We start from the raw sequence: 18073 nt of genomic DNA, 5'->3' as shown, positions 1-18073 counted from the left end.
GCTATAGCAGGCTCATTGCACCCATTTGTAATCAAATAAGACTGATTAGTTATTACATGAATCTACATTTTGTACTACATTTATTATATGATATATCAAGAATGATAGTTGATTCATACCTGATTCTTATAATTGTAGTGAGAACAAAACTGAATTCTGTTAGTAGTTTGAAACAAGCAAACCTATATTATGATGAGTAAACATATTGGAATTTAGTTGAGACAAGGCTATTCAGGTTTTCCAAAGAATTAATGTTACTCTATTGGTAACTTAAGATGTTTCAATTTGCTGGTATTTATGATTCCTTTTTCTTTATCATTGACTCCACAGTTTTCACGGATTAAACGTACTAATTGGTTCAAACTGGATTAAAAGGACGAATTGGATTAAAACAACGGATTAAAAGCACTAATAGATTTAAGACCAATTCGATTGGATTGATTGTACGCATTTGATATCGGATTGACATATTAAAACAACGAAATCCTGTAGAGGCCTTTGTTACGCTTGTCTTTTGTTTGTCGACCTCACTACAGCCACACTTTGATACAAAATTTTGATTGGCTACTTAAAACCTATCTGTGAAAAGACAAATTACGCTAAACACTGTGCAGTATATAAACTTTCGGTTATGCGTTACTTTAAGATTGACCAGAGTGAATGTTGGTTTATGCTTCTCACATGCCTAAAAGTGTGTATAAGATCCTGAAAATAATTTTATGGCATGAAAATGATCATTAGATTTAAAAAAAATACTTAGAAATCTGAAAAATATTAACCGTGCTTTATCAAGCGGTGTAGACTTGGGTATATAACACCACGAATGTTTTACTATGAGGAGGGTTTTTAGCTGAAATTATTCTACAAGTAGCTTTTATCTCTGGAAGAGGGGCGGGTAGCCCTTATATGCGTTATCAACCTTTATTTTGTTTGCATTAAGCCCGGAATTCATGTCATTTTCATGGAATGGAAGGGGAATCGTCCTCGCCGTGCAAAAATGAACGGCAATGTACACCCCACACGGTGCGCTGCGATGACTGCGCGGTATAAAAATGACCGTTTTTAAACAGGTTTTTGAGGTGTTGTTTCAAGTAAAGTCGGCTCTCACATGAAAACGGACCAAAACGGGCAGCTAAATTTGGTATCGACTTAAAGCTTAGACATCTGGCAAACTGATGATGATAGAATTTAAACGGAAATCCACGGAAATCTAAACGTTTCTAATGTAAATGCAAAAAACATGGATTATCCACCTATTTCGAGGAATAATTATCCTATGAACCTCCTGAAATGTGTCTTTTATCTACTTTGAACCCTTTCACAGGAAAAAAGAATATATCAGAATTATGTGGGTGCCATTTCAGATTCCTACATGAAAAACTTCCTGTGAAATAGCTTGTTTTTCAACTAAGTTGCCATATACGCGGCATTTCGCAAAATGTCACATTTTACGATTTGAGGTAGGAAATTAACAACCTTTATGCAAATTCCAGAATGAAATATTTTGCTGAAGTATTCTTCAAAGTGTTGTCTTTCAGCTGGGCATGACAAACTGTGCGTCGGTCCGTCCGCTTAACTTTTCCTCGTAAACGCGATAACTTCAGTTTAACTTAACCTAGGCTCACATAATTTAGTGTGTATGATACTAGCATAGAGTCCAGGAAGCCTATTGATTTAGAGGTCAAAAGGTCAAAGGTCACAATGTTACGTTTTCTTCTTACCCTTCTGCAGTCCTTGTAAACGCGATAACTTCAGTTTAACTTAACCTAGGCTCATATGATTTGGTGTGTATAATACTAGCATCGATCCTAAGAAGCCTACTGATTTTAAGGTCAAAGGTCAAGGTCACAGTGACATGTTTTCATCTTACCCTTCTGCAGTCATTGTAAACGCGTTAACTTCAGTTTAACTTAACCTAGGCTCATATAATATGGTGTGTATGATGCTAGCATAAATCCCAGGAATTCTATTGATTTTGAGGTCAGAAGGTCAAAGGTGAAGTCGCCACATTCCACTTTTCTTCTAGACCAATAACTCCATTTTCCGCGTTACAGGCGGGCATATTATGTGCTCGCCTTAGCGATACTCTCGTTAAAAAGTGCCCTGTAAAAATTTATGTTTTATGGTCTGAATATTAACATTTTCTGCTCGCGCTTCGCGCTCACAAAATTTGATTTGTCAGGTAATTATTATTTTTCTTTATGACATAAAGTTCTCAAAATATCCCTATTCAGGTAAAATTGTCAAAACGTATCAGCTAACACTGCGCGCACGCAATTTAATTGGTGAGTTATGTATATCTCAATATATATTCTAAAGCAAAATACTTGAATGAATGAAATACATGAATAGAGTGTCCAATTTCCAGGTGTAAATCTCAATTTTTTTCCGCTAGCGCTTCGCGCTCGCATCAATTGTTCAGATATATACTTCTTCTTTTCATGACGATTACAACTAGTGCTTAGAATTTCCATACTTCAGGTAGAAATGTCAAAATATTTAGCTCGCGCTTGCATTATTTGATTGTGGAAATTTGTAACGTCATCATGGCTATCTGCAAGCAGCCGTTAACATATCCTTTTTTTATCAGATCAAAACGTATTTTAAAAATTTCTGGTCGCGCTTCGCGCTGGCATTAATTATTTAGTTGGATACACATCTCGTTTAGGATAACAAACATTGCCCAGAATGTTTAAATCTTAGGACAAAATACATGAAATTAAAAAAATAGCTCGCGCTTCGCGCTCGCACTATTTAAATAAGGCTTATGAGATTATTATATATTTTGTTGATTTATAAGAATAAGCTTAGAAGTGACTATTAGGACTACCCATTCAAGGAAACAAACAAAAATCAACTTCGAGCGGTCGATCGGGAAAAATGTGGCTGAAAATCCCCCCCCCCCTATTGGCGAAGGCTGGATCCGCCCCTGGGTTGTTGACCAATTTTGTGATAAAACAACTCAAAGTGGGAAACTAACTGAATCTGAATCTGAATTTGTTTTCAATGTTTAAAGCATAAAACATATAAACTTAATTAGGATTTTCTTTTTAGATATCTTGATCATTCGAAGCATTTCAATTGTAGGTGATTAGGTCTACAGGCAAGTACTGGTCGTTCTTAGCGCTAACAGAACACCAATAGGCCTTTCACCATGTTCACATCTCTCATATTGTGATGTAAAAAGTTGATACAATATTGGGTATTATTCGACATCACCGATTGTAACAGGGGCAACTGTTAGTACCAACAATGTTTCTGTGCGGAAGGAATAGAGAAATGACACAATCTACATAATAATATTCTCCATGTGTATATTTTTCAACGCAGAGAAAAAGACACCGGGATTGAGGATGTCATCACGAAGGATATGAACACAGATAAATACTACCACCTGGGAATAGCACTTGGTCTGTCCTACGAAACACTTGACAGCATCCAAGCAAGTATCAGAGGACAAAAAGTCGAAGCTGGGGTTTATACTTCAAACCAACGAGCTGCTATTATCATGATTCGCTACTGGAAACACTTACAGCATCCCGACTCCCAAGCAGATGATCATCTGAGAGAGGTGTGGTCATCTGTGACCAATTCAAGAAAGCCGGACGTTCCTGTTAAGCAAGCTAGCAGCTTAGGTTTGCTATTTTATATAAACGCCGTATCGCTTTATGGTTTAAAATGCAATATCTACCCATTGAAGGGTTTGAAGTACCATACAAAAAATAATGTGATAATATAAATGACTCGCGTAGTCAAGGGAGACTTGGACTATTTTTTTCTAATCGACAAGGAAAAAAAAAAACATGAAAAGAGAGAATATTTTATTATAGGTTAAAATTCTAAGAATTAAGAACCTAACGTTGTGAAATCATCTCCCATTTTCTCTCTGCTATACTACGAAACATGAATCATTGGAAACCTATTACGCGTGTTGCTAGGCTTTGTTGAAATAAATTGTAGACACGATATCAATACGTTATCTTTTTCTCTTTTTTTGGATAGACGAAACAGTTGGTTCAACTATGGAAGAGATCTTTGAAGACAAGTCATGTGGCGCAAGACCTCTTCGAAGAGAAGGTTTCTATGACATTGGGACAAAGGTGATTGAAATATTTGTGGGTGTTAGAAACAGATTCATCAAAGCCAAATACTTGTGATGTATATGATGCTCCACACTTGAAAGCAAAATAGGGTTTTTACTTATCGACGAGCTGTTAGTGGCCGGATAAGTGTATATATGAGATGATAGCTACTTTGACACTAGCCCTAAACAGTCTGCTGGTATAGCCTGGCTACCTTTAGCTCAGAGACTAGAGAGACGCATTTACCCATGCAGGTAGAATGGTACTCCGTTATTTAGTCCAATGCCTAGATGGCCTAATTTCCACTTCGTCTACTAATTATTTTCCACTTTGTAAAACTATAAATTTGGTTCATAGACAGTTTATATAATCATATAAACTAAGTCGTGCACGACCAAGAAGGTATCAACCGAAATGGGTATAGCCTTGGTAAAAAAATGTAGAGCTAGTAGACGAGCATGGATGTAGACGAACTATGATGAGACCATGTGAGATGAACAATAGGAAAGTGGGTGCAGTCAGTCAAAGTGTCAGTTTTCTCTATACTATCTGAGAAAACAGCACACACCACCGACACGTGTACATCTAAGACCACACCACTCGTAGAAGAACACATACACTCTGATTTAATTGATTGATTTTACTTGGCAAGTCACCACAGCATATACAGAAGCATTTTAAAACAAAGGGCTTGCACAAGATGATCCACGAAAGCTTGAAAGCATTTTTCCAGTGGGGTTCTCGACAGGTATAGAATTATGATAATAAAAGGTAAAATCATAGCATTTAAACAATGAAAAAAATTCAGAACTATCAGGATTCAGACATGGTTTATAGAAGAAAAATATTTTTTTAAGAAAAGGAAGGAGAAGAAAAAGAAGGAGGAAAGAGGAGAAGAAGAAGTACACACATCGCCCACGCGTAGACATCTTAAAGATATTTGATCGTAGGACACCCACTGCCAACATGTTTGTTCTTAGACAGATCGTTCACATCTTCATTAGATTAGATCAATTGTCAAAGAGCGCACACACACCGCCCACATGTTCACATCTTCATTAGATCAGATCACTCGTAGAAGAACGCACACACACACCTCATCACTCGTAAAAGAGTGCCCACACACCGCCCACATGTTCACATCTTCATCAGATCAGATCACTCGTAGAAGAGCGCCCACACACCGCCCATATCTTTATTTACTCCTTTACACTCAGCTACACTGATCATCGACAGGCACCTTCTCATTTATAAACGCACATCGCCTCGAACCATAAACGGACTAATGGACACACCTCACTCCCGTATGCACGAACAACAGTTATGTAGATAGACCTATCTGGAACATCCACACACGGATACGCACACTCGCTTCCTCACTCGAATAGACACCCACTCGCACACTCACCTACTTTCCCTCTCCTTCTCCCATTACGTTTACTAGCAATGTTACTGGATATCTGTGTGTGTTTACTTCAATTAAGGTTCACTGTTGGAAAATTTATCCTTAAAATGAAAGAAGTTCTTGCAGCAGAGTCTCGAGAACACCTGTAATCTCACCAGATTGCGTAATCTTCCAGGAAAGTGGTATTTGGTGTATGGAATCTTACAAATTTCCTTAAATAAAACACCCTTTTCCTTTTTTTTTTTAACAGACCTGTTCTGTTAAATTGCAGAAAAAATATTGTTTTATGAATTTACAGAATGATTCTGTTATTGCTTTCTGTAAAATCTTTTTTTTCTGTAAACTCACGGTTTTTTTAACAGTGCTCTGTACAATTTTTTGTACTGCTGAGATTGATTTTATATTTAAATGCCTGTAACAATTTCGAAAGTACTGATTTTATTGTTGTTATTATTACTTAACATATCGAAGTGTAATGACAAATTTCACGATATCTTTCTTTGAATTCTCAAGATCCCTTCTCTCCCGAGCATCCGTGAAGCAAGAGGTCCTTGGGAGGAAAGATTTCAATTTCAACGAAGTAGAACTCCTAGTATCAGAAGCGACTCATCAAGCAGGTCAGAAGCGAGGAATCGAGATTTTCTTAATTTTTATTTTTGCCTTTTCACATGTTATGCGCGAACGATTTTAATCAGATAGCACAGAGTGAATAATTCAATGCATTGAAGTAATTTAGAACAAAAATATGAACGTATGAGAAACAGTTCCATGGGGAAGGAGATCTCTTAGGATTTACAGTAAGAAGTATTTTACCATTGTGTGTGTGCTTTGAAATCCTTCTCATGTAGTATCAGCACGTTGCGAGAGGACCAGGAAGAGGGCATTCCACGAACTCGTAAGTTTGTTTGTCTCGTACTATAGTCATATTATCACTAGTTAAATAATCAAAAGTTTATCCCCCACCCCCACCCCCCCAAAAAAAAATAATAATAAAAACAATGATAATGATACAAAAAATAAAAACGAATACGGACATTAACTGAATATCACGAAGTAGGCCCGACTTTTGTATAATGACAGTAGAATAACAATAAAATTAAAGTATTTCTCAAAAAAGCAATGCTTGTAGAGTTTGGATTCCTCACACTTTACTGCGTACGAAAAAGGGGTTAACAATCCAGTTCAAGATCAATTGTAAATCATATTTAAATGGGATATCTCTTTATTATTACAATTTTTTGAGCCACAAACCAATAATGATTTACTTATTTTTTACATTTTTATTTCAGCTGATGCTTATTCCAGTATACGCAGAATGACACCATACTCGAGTCTTATAGGCCTACGTGACAGGAGGCCAAGGTATTCATTGTTCTGAACCAAGATGTTGAGTTATTTGGTTTGCTTTCCTTTATGAGTGCTGTATACCCTCTCTAATCAGTATAATGGGTATTACAATGACTGTTATGGTTAACTTCCCTTTGGAATCAATGAATAGTAACGTATTACACAATGAGGATAAAGAGATTCACAGATTGAGAATGAATTGACTTGGTATATTATATAGACGTGTGATTTGGTCTTTATGATTATAAATGAAAAAAATGATACCCTAAAAAAAAAATTCAACTAGCACCTCTAGCAAATAGCAATGCCAAAGCCCACAGGAGAGCACATTTTTTTAAAGTGTAATGTTCATCTTACTATTCTGAACGAGGCATTAGGTCCTCTTCATCGAGAATATAGTAGAATTGCAACATCATTGTGTTCGAGAGTATGCGGGTATGTGTGTGTTAAAGAATGAGAGGGCGAGTGTGTTGGAGTCGTGCGCGTAATTGTGTGCCAGTGCGGTAATTTGGTTGCACGTTTCTAAAGTTGAACCATCTCTTATTACATTTTAATCCTTGTATTATTTTCTTTTTCCTTGTTCAGAGTTCCAAGCGTTCGGAGATATTATGAACATGATGAAGGAGAAGGTAGATATCTTTTTATATTCCATTTCAAGAGAGACGATCCTGACTCAGATCATAGTGCAAAACAAATGACTTCTTACAAGTTTTGGAAATCATTGCATGCATTATTTATAGGCAATAATAAATAATAATTTATAATTCCGATGTTTGCATTAAAAAATGGGAATATTCGTAACATGCCAGTGGAAATACCTGGTACCAAAATAGAGGAGATTATTAGTTTTAATGTCCAGGTTAACTATAGGAATTTTTCCATAGGTTTTTTATCATAGCCATTTCGAAATTATTGTAATAGTTCAGTTTTTAAGTGATTATTTAAAAAATGATATAATTAATAGAACGAAAAAAAAGTAGAACGTCATCTAACTTGAATGATAAGAAACATGGACTGTTTTTTTCAATGCTTGCTTAAAGTTCACCCTTTTTGGTTGGCGGAAAGAGTGTCAGTAGGCTAAGGGCATTTTAGTACCAAAGATCAAATTACAATACCTGGTTAAACTCACTGTCTAATATTAGACTCGTCTTTGTGACATCATTGAATCAGGGACTCGTAATTTTTTATTTTACTAATGTCACATTGTCATTTGTGAAGTATTTAACGGTTAAAAGATATAAATAATGACAATATTAATAATGATAATAATGAAGATTAAGTAGTCCAGACTATGTGTATAATGACAGTATTGGCGAAATAAATTGATGGTATATCCCTAAAAGCGATGCTTGTAGAGTCTGAATTCATCAAAGTTTACTGCCAAATAAAGATAGGTTTATCCCCCACCACCTATAAAGCCAATAATAATAACGATGGTAGAAAGAGCAATGCTTATAGAGTGTAGATTTCTCAAAGTTTACTGCGAATGAAATAAAAATGGTTAACAAGCATTTTAAATCCTTTTGTAATGGGATATCTCTTTACTATTTCAAATTTCCAGGTGACAATAATTGTCCAAAAGTCCGTTAGAATGACTCGAGCTCTGCTATTTTTCGTTTGTTCAAGAATTATTTTGGAGCCACGAACCAATATCGTTCATCTAATTTTGTATATGTTTATTTCAGCTGATGCTTATTTTAGTATACACAGAGTGGCATCATACTCGAGTCCCATAGGTCTACGTGACAGACGGCCAAGGTATTCTTTGTTCTGGTGTAATCTTTTTGGTTACATTTAGTTGACTTTCCTTTGTAAGTGATATACATGTTCTCTAATGTCACCCGTTGTATATCACAGTGACTGTTATAGTAAGCTTCCTTGGAATAACTATGGATAGTTACGTATTGACTGTCAATGTGTTATACGTATCTATTCATATTTATTCCAAAGAAGCTTGACAAAATGATGATAAAGTGATTTACCGATTGACAATTCAATTCATTTTTTCAGATGTTACAATATAAAATGTTCAAGGTTAAAAAAACTGGTAGCACCTCAAAGAGATTACGCTTGTCAAGCAAGGGGATCCCTCACAAAGAACAACAAAAATATCAACATAACTACATTAAACATAGACACAGTCATGATACATTTATAACTTTGATGGAAATACAGTCAATGAAAGAAATGCAAACATTGATACTGTGTTATATAAAATGTAGTGAGTAGACAAAATGAACATGTTTGTTTCAAATTCAAATCGAAAAAATACATACATATATCTATATAAGAATATTTTCCAAATGGGAGTAGCTTCGGCAAATAAATTGATTTGGTGAATTATATACTTTTATTTGATTGTAATTAGTATTATACATATGTTGCACCTTAATCAATGAGAGCACATTTTACAGGGCTTGTTGTCTGAAGCCGGCACATTTTCACATATGAAGGTCCTACGTCCGGAATGGTGTAGAATTGCGCCCTTTTACACTTCTGCCGGTGTGTGTGGGGTGCATGTGAGAGCACGTGCGGGTGTATGGGTGTGTGAGAGAGAGAGAGAGAGAGAGCGAGAGTGTGTGTTTGTGGGGATTGCGCGTGCTGGTGCATACGTGTGTGCCAGTGCAGCATGGCGTGTTGGTCGTAAATTTCAAAGGGTTAAAAGATGAACTTTCTTATAACGTGTTTATAGTTTACCTTGTATTATTATTCCTTTTTTTCAGACTTCCACGTGTTCGGAGGCAACATGAACGTGATACAGGAGAAGGTAGATATAGTTTTATATTCCATTTTTAAGATCTTAATGTAAAGCAAAGTACCTTTTCTGGGGTTCTGGTACTCATTATATGCATTTTTTGTTTTCTATTTTTTATATTTATATATATACATTTTTATATTTTTTATAATATTTTTTTCATTTCATCAATTAAAAAAAATGAATACAGTACCAGTCACCATTCTTTAAATCACTATTTCCTGTTTCGGACAGAGAGCAATAGATTTGATCCACTGATTCTGTCGTTCTCTGGCTGAGGCAGGCCGTAGTGGCGTAGTCTGGGAATTGTGACTGGTAGTGTATGTTATCTTTGAACAATATTGTATTAGTGATGATTCTGATTTTAAATGTTATTGAATTCACTCATTACTCGTACAGAACCCAAGTTACACTTTCATTTTTATGTGTACATTGTTATTTTATGTTAACAGGACCATGTTGAAAAACAGTCATCTGAGCTTGTTATCCTGTATAAAGATATCTTAATGAATAAATAAATAAATAACAATCAAGGCATTATTGTAAAACCCCATGCAAGTAGAAAATAAATGGCATACGCTAGATTTTTTTTCATAACTTCTTCAGATCTCAGCACTAAAGCAGAAGACACTCTACCTCCTACGAAAGGGTAAAAATGTAAAAAAAAATTGTAGGAAGCATTCATGGTATGGGCTTCCTATCTTGGTAAATGTTCTTTAATAATTCTTACTTAGCAAAGTATCGTTTCATTTTTGTATCTGACAAGTTCCTCCAAAAAAGGAAACGGCTAATGGTTGACTTTGAATCATAATTATGACGCAATTTAATCGTATACCTAGAAGCAGGACTATTTAAGAATAGTTAATGAATCAAAAATGAAAGTATGGAATCATGCAATCCCAAGGACATTCCTTTGAAATTAAATCCTTGATCGGACAGTAAGCATACAATGACAAGTAATATTTTTCAATATTCATTTCAAACACGAGGATACTCCGAGCAAGACATAGTTGAATGGATGGAATCTGGGGAGGTAAAACCAGCGGATTCACAACCGGACCGGTCAGCCGCAATGCCTTTAGATGACCAGAAAGGTCGTATCTCGTCAATGAGCGGTCATCATGATGAAGTCCCAGTTCAAGGCTTTGACAGTCGGGTGAATGTCACTGATGATATCGGCATTATTCGGCTTGAGGAATATGGTATTGAAGTTCAAATTCCACCGGGTGAAGCCTACAGTGCTGAGGACATTACTGTCGATGTGATTGAGAAGGTTCCACTCGAGTTGCTAACAGTACTGAAGGAAACTGAAGCTATCATAACCGTTGGTTTGAAGATGTCGCCTTCTGATGCATCCTTTGAGAGACCAGTAAAAGTGACAATGCCACATTGTGGTGTGTTCCAAAAACCAGAATCTGCTCAAATCGTCACCTATTATCGCAAAAATGGTAAGGTCCTTTCAAATTTTCTTTCAGTTTAAATGAAAATATCAAAGCCAATTAAATCAAACAATATCATTTCATTTCATATGACATACTTGTATACCTGAGATCTAAATACACAAAACCTTGGGTCCGTTTCATAAAGAGTTACAACAGATGCACTTTTGCCATTATGGCATCTACCATGGAGTCAGGGCTCAGCAGCTAATCAAAATAAAGGTTACCATGGTAGTTGCCATAATTGCAAGTTGCAACTGTTGTATCTCTTTATGAAACGGCCCCTTGATGGCTCTTCTTCATATTTATTCATATGGTGTTGTGTTGTATCTGATTTATGTTATGTATGAAATAAAGAACTGAATTGAAATGTTTCTGTGGATTTTCTTTTTTTTTTTGGGGGGGGAGAGGCAAATATTATGTAAATATAATCAATCAATAAGCACAATCATCATACTCAGACTGAAATATGACAATACTTATTATGATAATGATACAGAGAACACGCAAATAGGTTATGCCTATTAAAGGGGTACTCCGGGCTAAAAATATGATATCTAACTAAATAGCGTAAAATTCACAGAGCAAAATGTTGAAAATTTCATAAGAATCTGATAACAAATAATGAAATTATGGAATTCTAATGTTAAGCAATATATTGTGAAAACAGTTATATGCACGTCTTTATGGATATTCATTAGGTGGGCTGATGATGTCACATCACCACTCCCCTTATTCTTATGTTATTACATGAAATCACAATTGTTTCATTTTTTTCATACATGTGAAAAAGTTATGTTTCTCTTATAATGAAATAAGTTGTAGCAATGAATATTGAATGCACTAAATTAGTTGTCAGTCCATTTTTATCTGGTTCTTGGAGGTAAATTTTGAATAAACCTAATTTCATGTAATAAAATACAAAAGAACAAGTGGGAATATGACATTATCAGTTTACTCACTGAATATTTATGAAGACATGTCTAGAACAGTTTCACCGGAATAAGGTAAATCTTTAAAATACCGTAGTTTTGCTATTCCTTGCCCAATTTTGAACAAATTTTCAGTGTTTTGTTTGTTTGATTTTTCTTTATCTTTTCAAATCATTTTATATTCAGCATGGAGTACCCCGTTAAATACCATTTAATTACTTTTAAATCTTTATTAAGCGTTAACATGAATTCTTTTTGTTTGTAATGAGAATTAGTATTCACTCAATATTAGTTCAAATAACTGCAATTCAATTAATAACCGCCCCAACTTTAGAACCATGACAACTGGATGTCTTCAAAGTTTTCCCACAATGGGCATCATAGACGTCTGAAATTCGACAAAATGTAACTACGATTGGCATAACTGATCGAAAAAAAAAATGGGACAGGGGCCTAAATTTCCACATAGCCAACAAAATATTGGTTCATAAAGAGTTCCTGAAAATAATTTCATTTTTTGTTCATTCATTGACATTTTCATCATCATATTTGGAATAAAAGCTTCAGAAAGTTTTGTGGCAATTCCCTCCACCAACGGGAGTCTGCAATGCATCGTTAGACGACGAGACCTAGATATCTACCTAAACCACTTCTCGGAATCCTGGATTGTTGCCCTCTTCACATGGGCATTCATTGGAAAACGAGTTATTTGCACTCCGTATATTCCGGTGTCAACTCCAAAGAATGCAAAGCATGTCTTGTATATGCATGTTCGGGACGAAAACTTCAGAAAAAGGGAGGTTGGTCTCTCCTAATTTTACTTTTCTTACAGTATTCATATATTTTATTCATTTTCCTACATGCAGGATTTTTTTAATTATAAGTTAACTATAGTTCAGTCGTCTGTTTTGCTATTTTAGTTTAATATAGGAAAAGATCGATTCCCTTGCTCTATATATGTGTTACTTACATCATCACTACAAAAATTTACTTTCGTGTAAATGTCTTAACCCTCCACACTACCTGTAAAAAAAACTAATGAAGGCTGAAATAGATACTTTAATATTGAGTTTATCTGATTTCTCTTTGCTCTCAGCTTAGTAATCATGGTAATTATATGCTGAAGAAGAGTACGTGTATAAATAGGGTCAAAGGTTATGGAGTCTAAATGGGAGATTTGATGATTATTTTCTTGATGTGTATCATTTTTCTTAGATTGAGGAGGGGTACAAGGCGGCTACCACAGGAAAGTATTTTTTAGTGAGATGGCGCTCTGGGGGATTACACATTACTTGCCAAGAAAGCAACATGATTGACAATGCTGAGGTAATCTAACGAAATAGATTATGGAAGTCGATTTGAATTTCATAATAATGATAAATAGAGTCTAATAATAAGTAGTATAACAATATTAAAAAACAAACAGTTCTTGCACAGCATATTATACAGATATTGACTGATGGAGTGTGTAATATAAACATTCTTTGGACCGCCGAATTTCTATTTTCCCAAAGCGCGCAGCGCTGAGGGAAAATGTAAATCCTTTAGGCGGTCCAAAGAATGTTTATTTTACACACCAAATCAGTTAATATCTGTTATATTAGATAGCCTGAAATGATGGAGATTTTTAATCTTGTCTCTAATTTGTAGAGAAACTAGAACTAGGCCTAGATTAAACTAGATCTAGATTTACATAGAACTAACAAAATATACAATGTACATGTACTTACCGGATCCATTCCTTGCAAAGATTCCAATTCCAACAGAGATAAAGCCAAAAGCAACAATAAGGAAAACAGTCCTAGGGGTAGTCTACATTCCAACTGTTCAACGTTATAACAACAAACACGAACGCAACATATAGGGTACGACGAAGCATTGTCTTTACTTGTTTATTATGTTCACAGTACACTAATAGAAGTGGTACTTTTCGACCCTTTTCTGGTCCACATCCCAATTTGTTTGATACAAATTTTATTTGAGGTGAGGACTGTGAGTCAGGTCCAGGACACAGGGCTGACCGAGATCTATGTTGATTCTGAGCCGTAACATCAGATGCACAAAATTGGGAATGAAATATAAGTTATAACATGACTAGATGGCGGCCTACTAATTGTGCAAGGTTTTCCTGAGACAGTGATCTCTCTGTTGTCGAACCAGGACTTAATTGGTCCAGGACCCAATGTGGATCTCTCAGGTGCAGATTCTGGTGGTGGATGAGATGAAACAGGACTAGGTGGTGACCTGCTGACTGTACATGGTGGTCCTTATCTTTCTTTTGCTGAACCAGATCCAGGACCAAATCTAGCACTAACTTTAGACCTAATTGTTCTACTTGGACTAGAAAGTCTAACCTTCAACTGACCTTTCTCTGACAAGCACAAGCTCATTTGTCGTTTGTGTCCTTCGTCAACTCGAGAGTAATTTTTAAGACTGCTCTCACTTTTAATTGCTGAAATCGTCATGATATATGCCTGGCTTCAAAATCCTAGTTTGCTCATCCAACGTAGTGATAGTTGTGACTCGAATGCATTGGTTCGTGTAGGGCCTTCACGTGTTAGCTTCAATGCTTAAATGCTTTTCATTTTGTTCCCAAATGCATTCTTACCAACACCTGATTATCATACCAGGGGCCGCGGAACGGTTTTCAAAGTGGGGGGCTGAGCCAAAAGTGGGGGGGGGCTGACCATGCAAAAAATCACAATCGTATGGTCATTTTTACGTTTTTGTACATGGTTTTGGAAAAAAGTGGGGGGCTGAAGCCCCCCCCCCCTGCTTCCGCGGCCCCTGCATACCATGGCACATTTGTTGGTCTTGATCTACTGACCTAGCTGGTCCTGGACCACTTCCAAGTTTGACATTTTCTTGAGGCGCACTTGATTTTGGTCGTTGCCAAAAAAAAACGGAAAATAACAATTCAGATGCGAAACATACCGTATTCACAGAACGACTTAACGGGACAATTTTCATTCTTCGTCTCATACATCCGACCTTATTGGCTCCTTGAGTCATCATCTCTGTCTCCTCTGTGATTTTTTGTCAACTTATCCTTCGCACCTTCGCAAATAAAACATATATCCTGTTGCTAGAATCTGTATGACTGTATCAATAGTCTGTCCTTAGATCCTTGGCTTAACTTAGATTCTCCCTGCCTCTGTTACACAGGTGTAACATTAGATTCACAAACACAGCATTTCTGGAGATCTCTCGGAGTACGTAGAATGGTCCGCAAGGCTAGCGAATTCATTATTTTTTTTTAAGTCGTCCTTACTAAATAGGTATAGGATCCTTGCGTGTTATTGAACTCTTTCCTTCAGCTTTCAGTTTATGGAGGACTGCAACAAACATGTCGTTTGCACGTCTAGATTCAACACTGTTAACAATATCCATTGCCTTTGTTTTCAGAAAGTGCTTCTGGAGACGGCATTGCGTATTGTGATCATGGAACTCTTTGCGTAACATTGGCCATTGCCCCGCCGCACGCACCTTTGCGTAGAATGATCAATGCACTCGCATAACTCTTGCTCCGAGTCCGAGTATTCCGTCTCCACTTTTCCAAAGTCAAGAGACTTTGCCCTACAATAGCAACTGAATATATCTATCGCCTGTTTTACAACATTTTTAGTATATTTAGATCTAGAATCCTTATTGTCCAAAAGCTGGTCTAATTCCTCATTGCTCATTAGCACAATGTCTAGGCTCCATGTTGAAGTATTGTTGAATTAAACTGGACTGGACTCACTGCACTGCACTACATCGCTTTTAAATTACGCGGTAGCGGTATAGTACTACACTAATATAGTACTCGGCTGGTGTACCGGCGGATCCTGCGCCTGGCAGATACTGTTCTTTGGCACCAAATCCGCCGGTGGATCGTGTTCTACTCCGGCGGATTCAGTACCACTCTCTTCGGAAAATATCGTTCTTGTGCTAACGCGATATCCTTCATTCACATACGTCATGTGGTACGAGAAAACTTGTCAAAAGCGGTAGATTTCATCAATTAAAGCTTGCAGAAAAAGATATTTATGTTATCTCTATGTGATAGGAGCGAAAAATAAAATGCGTAATCTGAAATTGGAAAATAACAAATTTTCTTGGAATATTACACCACTTCTAACACTACATGACGTCACGGTCTCGGTGCGAGGCCGGTGAAAGCATTTACAAGAAAGTATATTTTCAAAACCCGATAATTGGAGTTATCCCAGATAGCAAAGTATCTGGGGCCCATATGGGAATCATGTGGGCCTACTGGGGCCCATATGTACCATGTAAAACCCATGATGTGGCCCATATGGTTTGTCCCGCCTAGAACCCAGATAATACAACAGTGCACAGAGCGCGGAGAACGAGTACAAGCAAACTGCACACGTACATGTACCGTATGTGCACATTGTAGGCTATCAATGCCTAGACTCTATGTCTACACTTTAGTGTAGTCAGACGGTAGCCTACATTACTTGTTAATCTGATTTACATCATTATCACTCTGAATTTAGCTACTTTATCATGGCTGGCACTAAAAACTTTACCAAAATGCTTAAGGATATATTGTCAAGTGAGGAATTCCTCACTGCCATTGCGGAAGCTGTGGAGAACCAGTTGAAACCAACTCTGGATAGACTTTGCAAATCAGAAAGCAACATGTCTGATCTTGAAGCAACTTCGAGAAGATCTGAAAAGCTTCTGCGGGATATGAAATCAGATCTCGATCGCAAATCTTCAAACCTGAATGAGAAGCTTGAATCGCTGATGATGGATGTCAAGAATCTATCCGATTCCAACGCCCAAAAACTAGCTGCACTTGAGAGTCAACTAGAGTTAAAATCCAACACCATCAACCGACTGCAACATGATGTCAACGATTTGGAGCAGTATTCGCGAAGAACTTCCATTCGCATCTTTGGTGTTAAGGAAAAGCAGAATGAAGTTACCGATGACATTGTGATTTCTATCGCTAACAAGATGGGTATTGACCTTCGCCTTGAGCAGATCGATCGTTCACATCGCGTTGGTAAGCGTCATCAAGACAAAAAGAAGAATCATGGAATCATTGCGAAGCTCTGCTCTTATCGTGTTCGTCAAATGCTGATAAAAAGCCGAAGTCGACTCAAAGGTACAGGAATCGCAGTATATGAAGACTTGACATCAAAGAACTTTGATCTTCTACACGCAACACAGACCTGTGATAAAATTCAAGCTGCATGGTCATCCGATGGCCACATATTTGCACTGACTACAAAGAGTAATGGCAGTACAGCCAAGCACTTCATACATTGTAAAGAAGATTTGCTGAAATTATAATCTACATGTATCAGGGGTCAGTGCAATTTACAAACTGTTTTCATCTAGCAAGAAAAACTGTTCAGATGGCATATTCACCATACTGTTTCAACCAATACTCATTTACCCTAGTGTTCATACATTTATCTTGGATTTTAAAAGTTTTGTTTTTGTTTTTGTTATTTACTTCTTTGTATCTAGAGTTACATTCAAATTCCCCATTTTTTATTGTATTTTGCCATATTTAATGCATCTTTATTATTCATTTTACTCGACAGGCAATTCAATGTACATTTCTATACAAACTGTTATTATAGGTCACAGCTTTTTTGTGAGCCAGGCAAGGTTGAGCTTTGTACAATTACCTATACATATTCTTGATGGACGATGTCCCTATTAAATGCTTAGATTCATCATATTATGAATTAAAAGACTTACCTTTGTGCAATACTTCATCTTTATCCTTTATGCATTGTAACATAAGAAGTCTTAAGAAGAATATTGATAAACTCCATGCATGTGTAACAAATATAAATACTAATTTCTCTGTTATAGGGATAAGTGAAACATGGTTAAAAGATAATGAAAATTTATTACCAGTGTTCAGTTTAAATGGTTATAATTTTGTGAACAAAGGAAGAAAGGATCGAACTGGTGGTGGTGTTGGTTTTTTCATTAATGATACATTGAATTATAAAATACGTACTGACTTAAATTTATTTGTTAACGAAGTTGAAACATTATTTATTGAACTGAAGTTTAATAAACACAATGTTATTGTGGGCATTATTTATAGACCACCATCTCAGTCAATACTTTCTTTTAAA

The 18073-nt window shown here is 36.3% G+C and overlaps 1 protein-coding gene across 1 annotated transcript in view; it reads left to right on the top strand.

Moving 5' to 3' along the window:
* LOC129279499 (uncharacterized) overlaps nt 1-12760 on the top strand; it is a 34596-nt gene extending 21836 nt beyond the window's left edge. Inside the window, exons 12-21 of the mRNA XM_064111480.1 lie at nt 3331-3635; nt 4003-4100; nt 6001-6104; nt 6342-6382; nt 6777-6849; nt 7420-7463; nt 8520-8592; nt 9558-9682; nt 10124-11037; nt 12522-12760. Of these exons, the coding sequence (XP_063967550.1) occupies nt 3331-3635; nt 4003-4100; nt 6001-6104; nt 6342-6382; nt 6777-6849; nt 7420-7463; nt 8520-8592; nt 9558-9630 (811 nt within the window). The 3' untranslated portion in view covers nt 9631-9682; nt 10124-11037; nt 12522-12760. The remainder of the gene's footprint in view (nt 1-3330; nt 3636-4002; nt 4101-6000; nt 6105-6341; nt 6383-6776; nt 6850-7419; nt 7464-8519; nt 8593-9557; nt 9683-10123; nt 11038-12521) is intronic.
* Nucleotides 12761-18073: the final 5313 nt, after the last annotated feature.

The sequence above is a fragment of the Lytechinus pictus genome, chromosome 16 (assembly GCF_037042905.1).
Source record: "Lytechinus pictus isolate F3 Inbred chromosome 16, Lp3.0, whole genome shotgun sequence".
Taxonomy (NCBI): Eukaryota; Metazoa; Echinodermata; class Echinoidea; order Temnopleuroida; family Toxopneustidae; genus Lytechinus; species Lytechinus pictus.
This window is presented reverse-complemented; position numbering and strand designations above follow the sequence as displayed.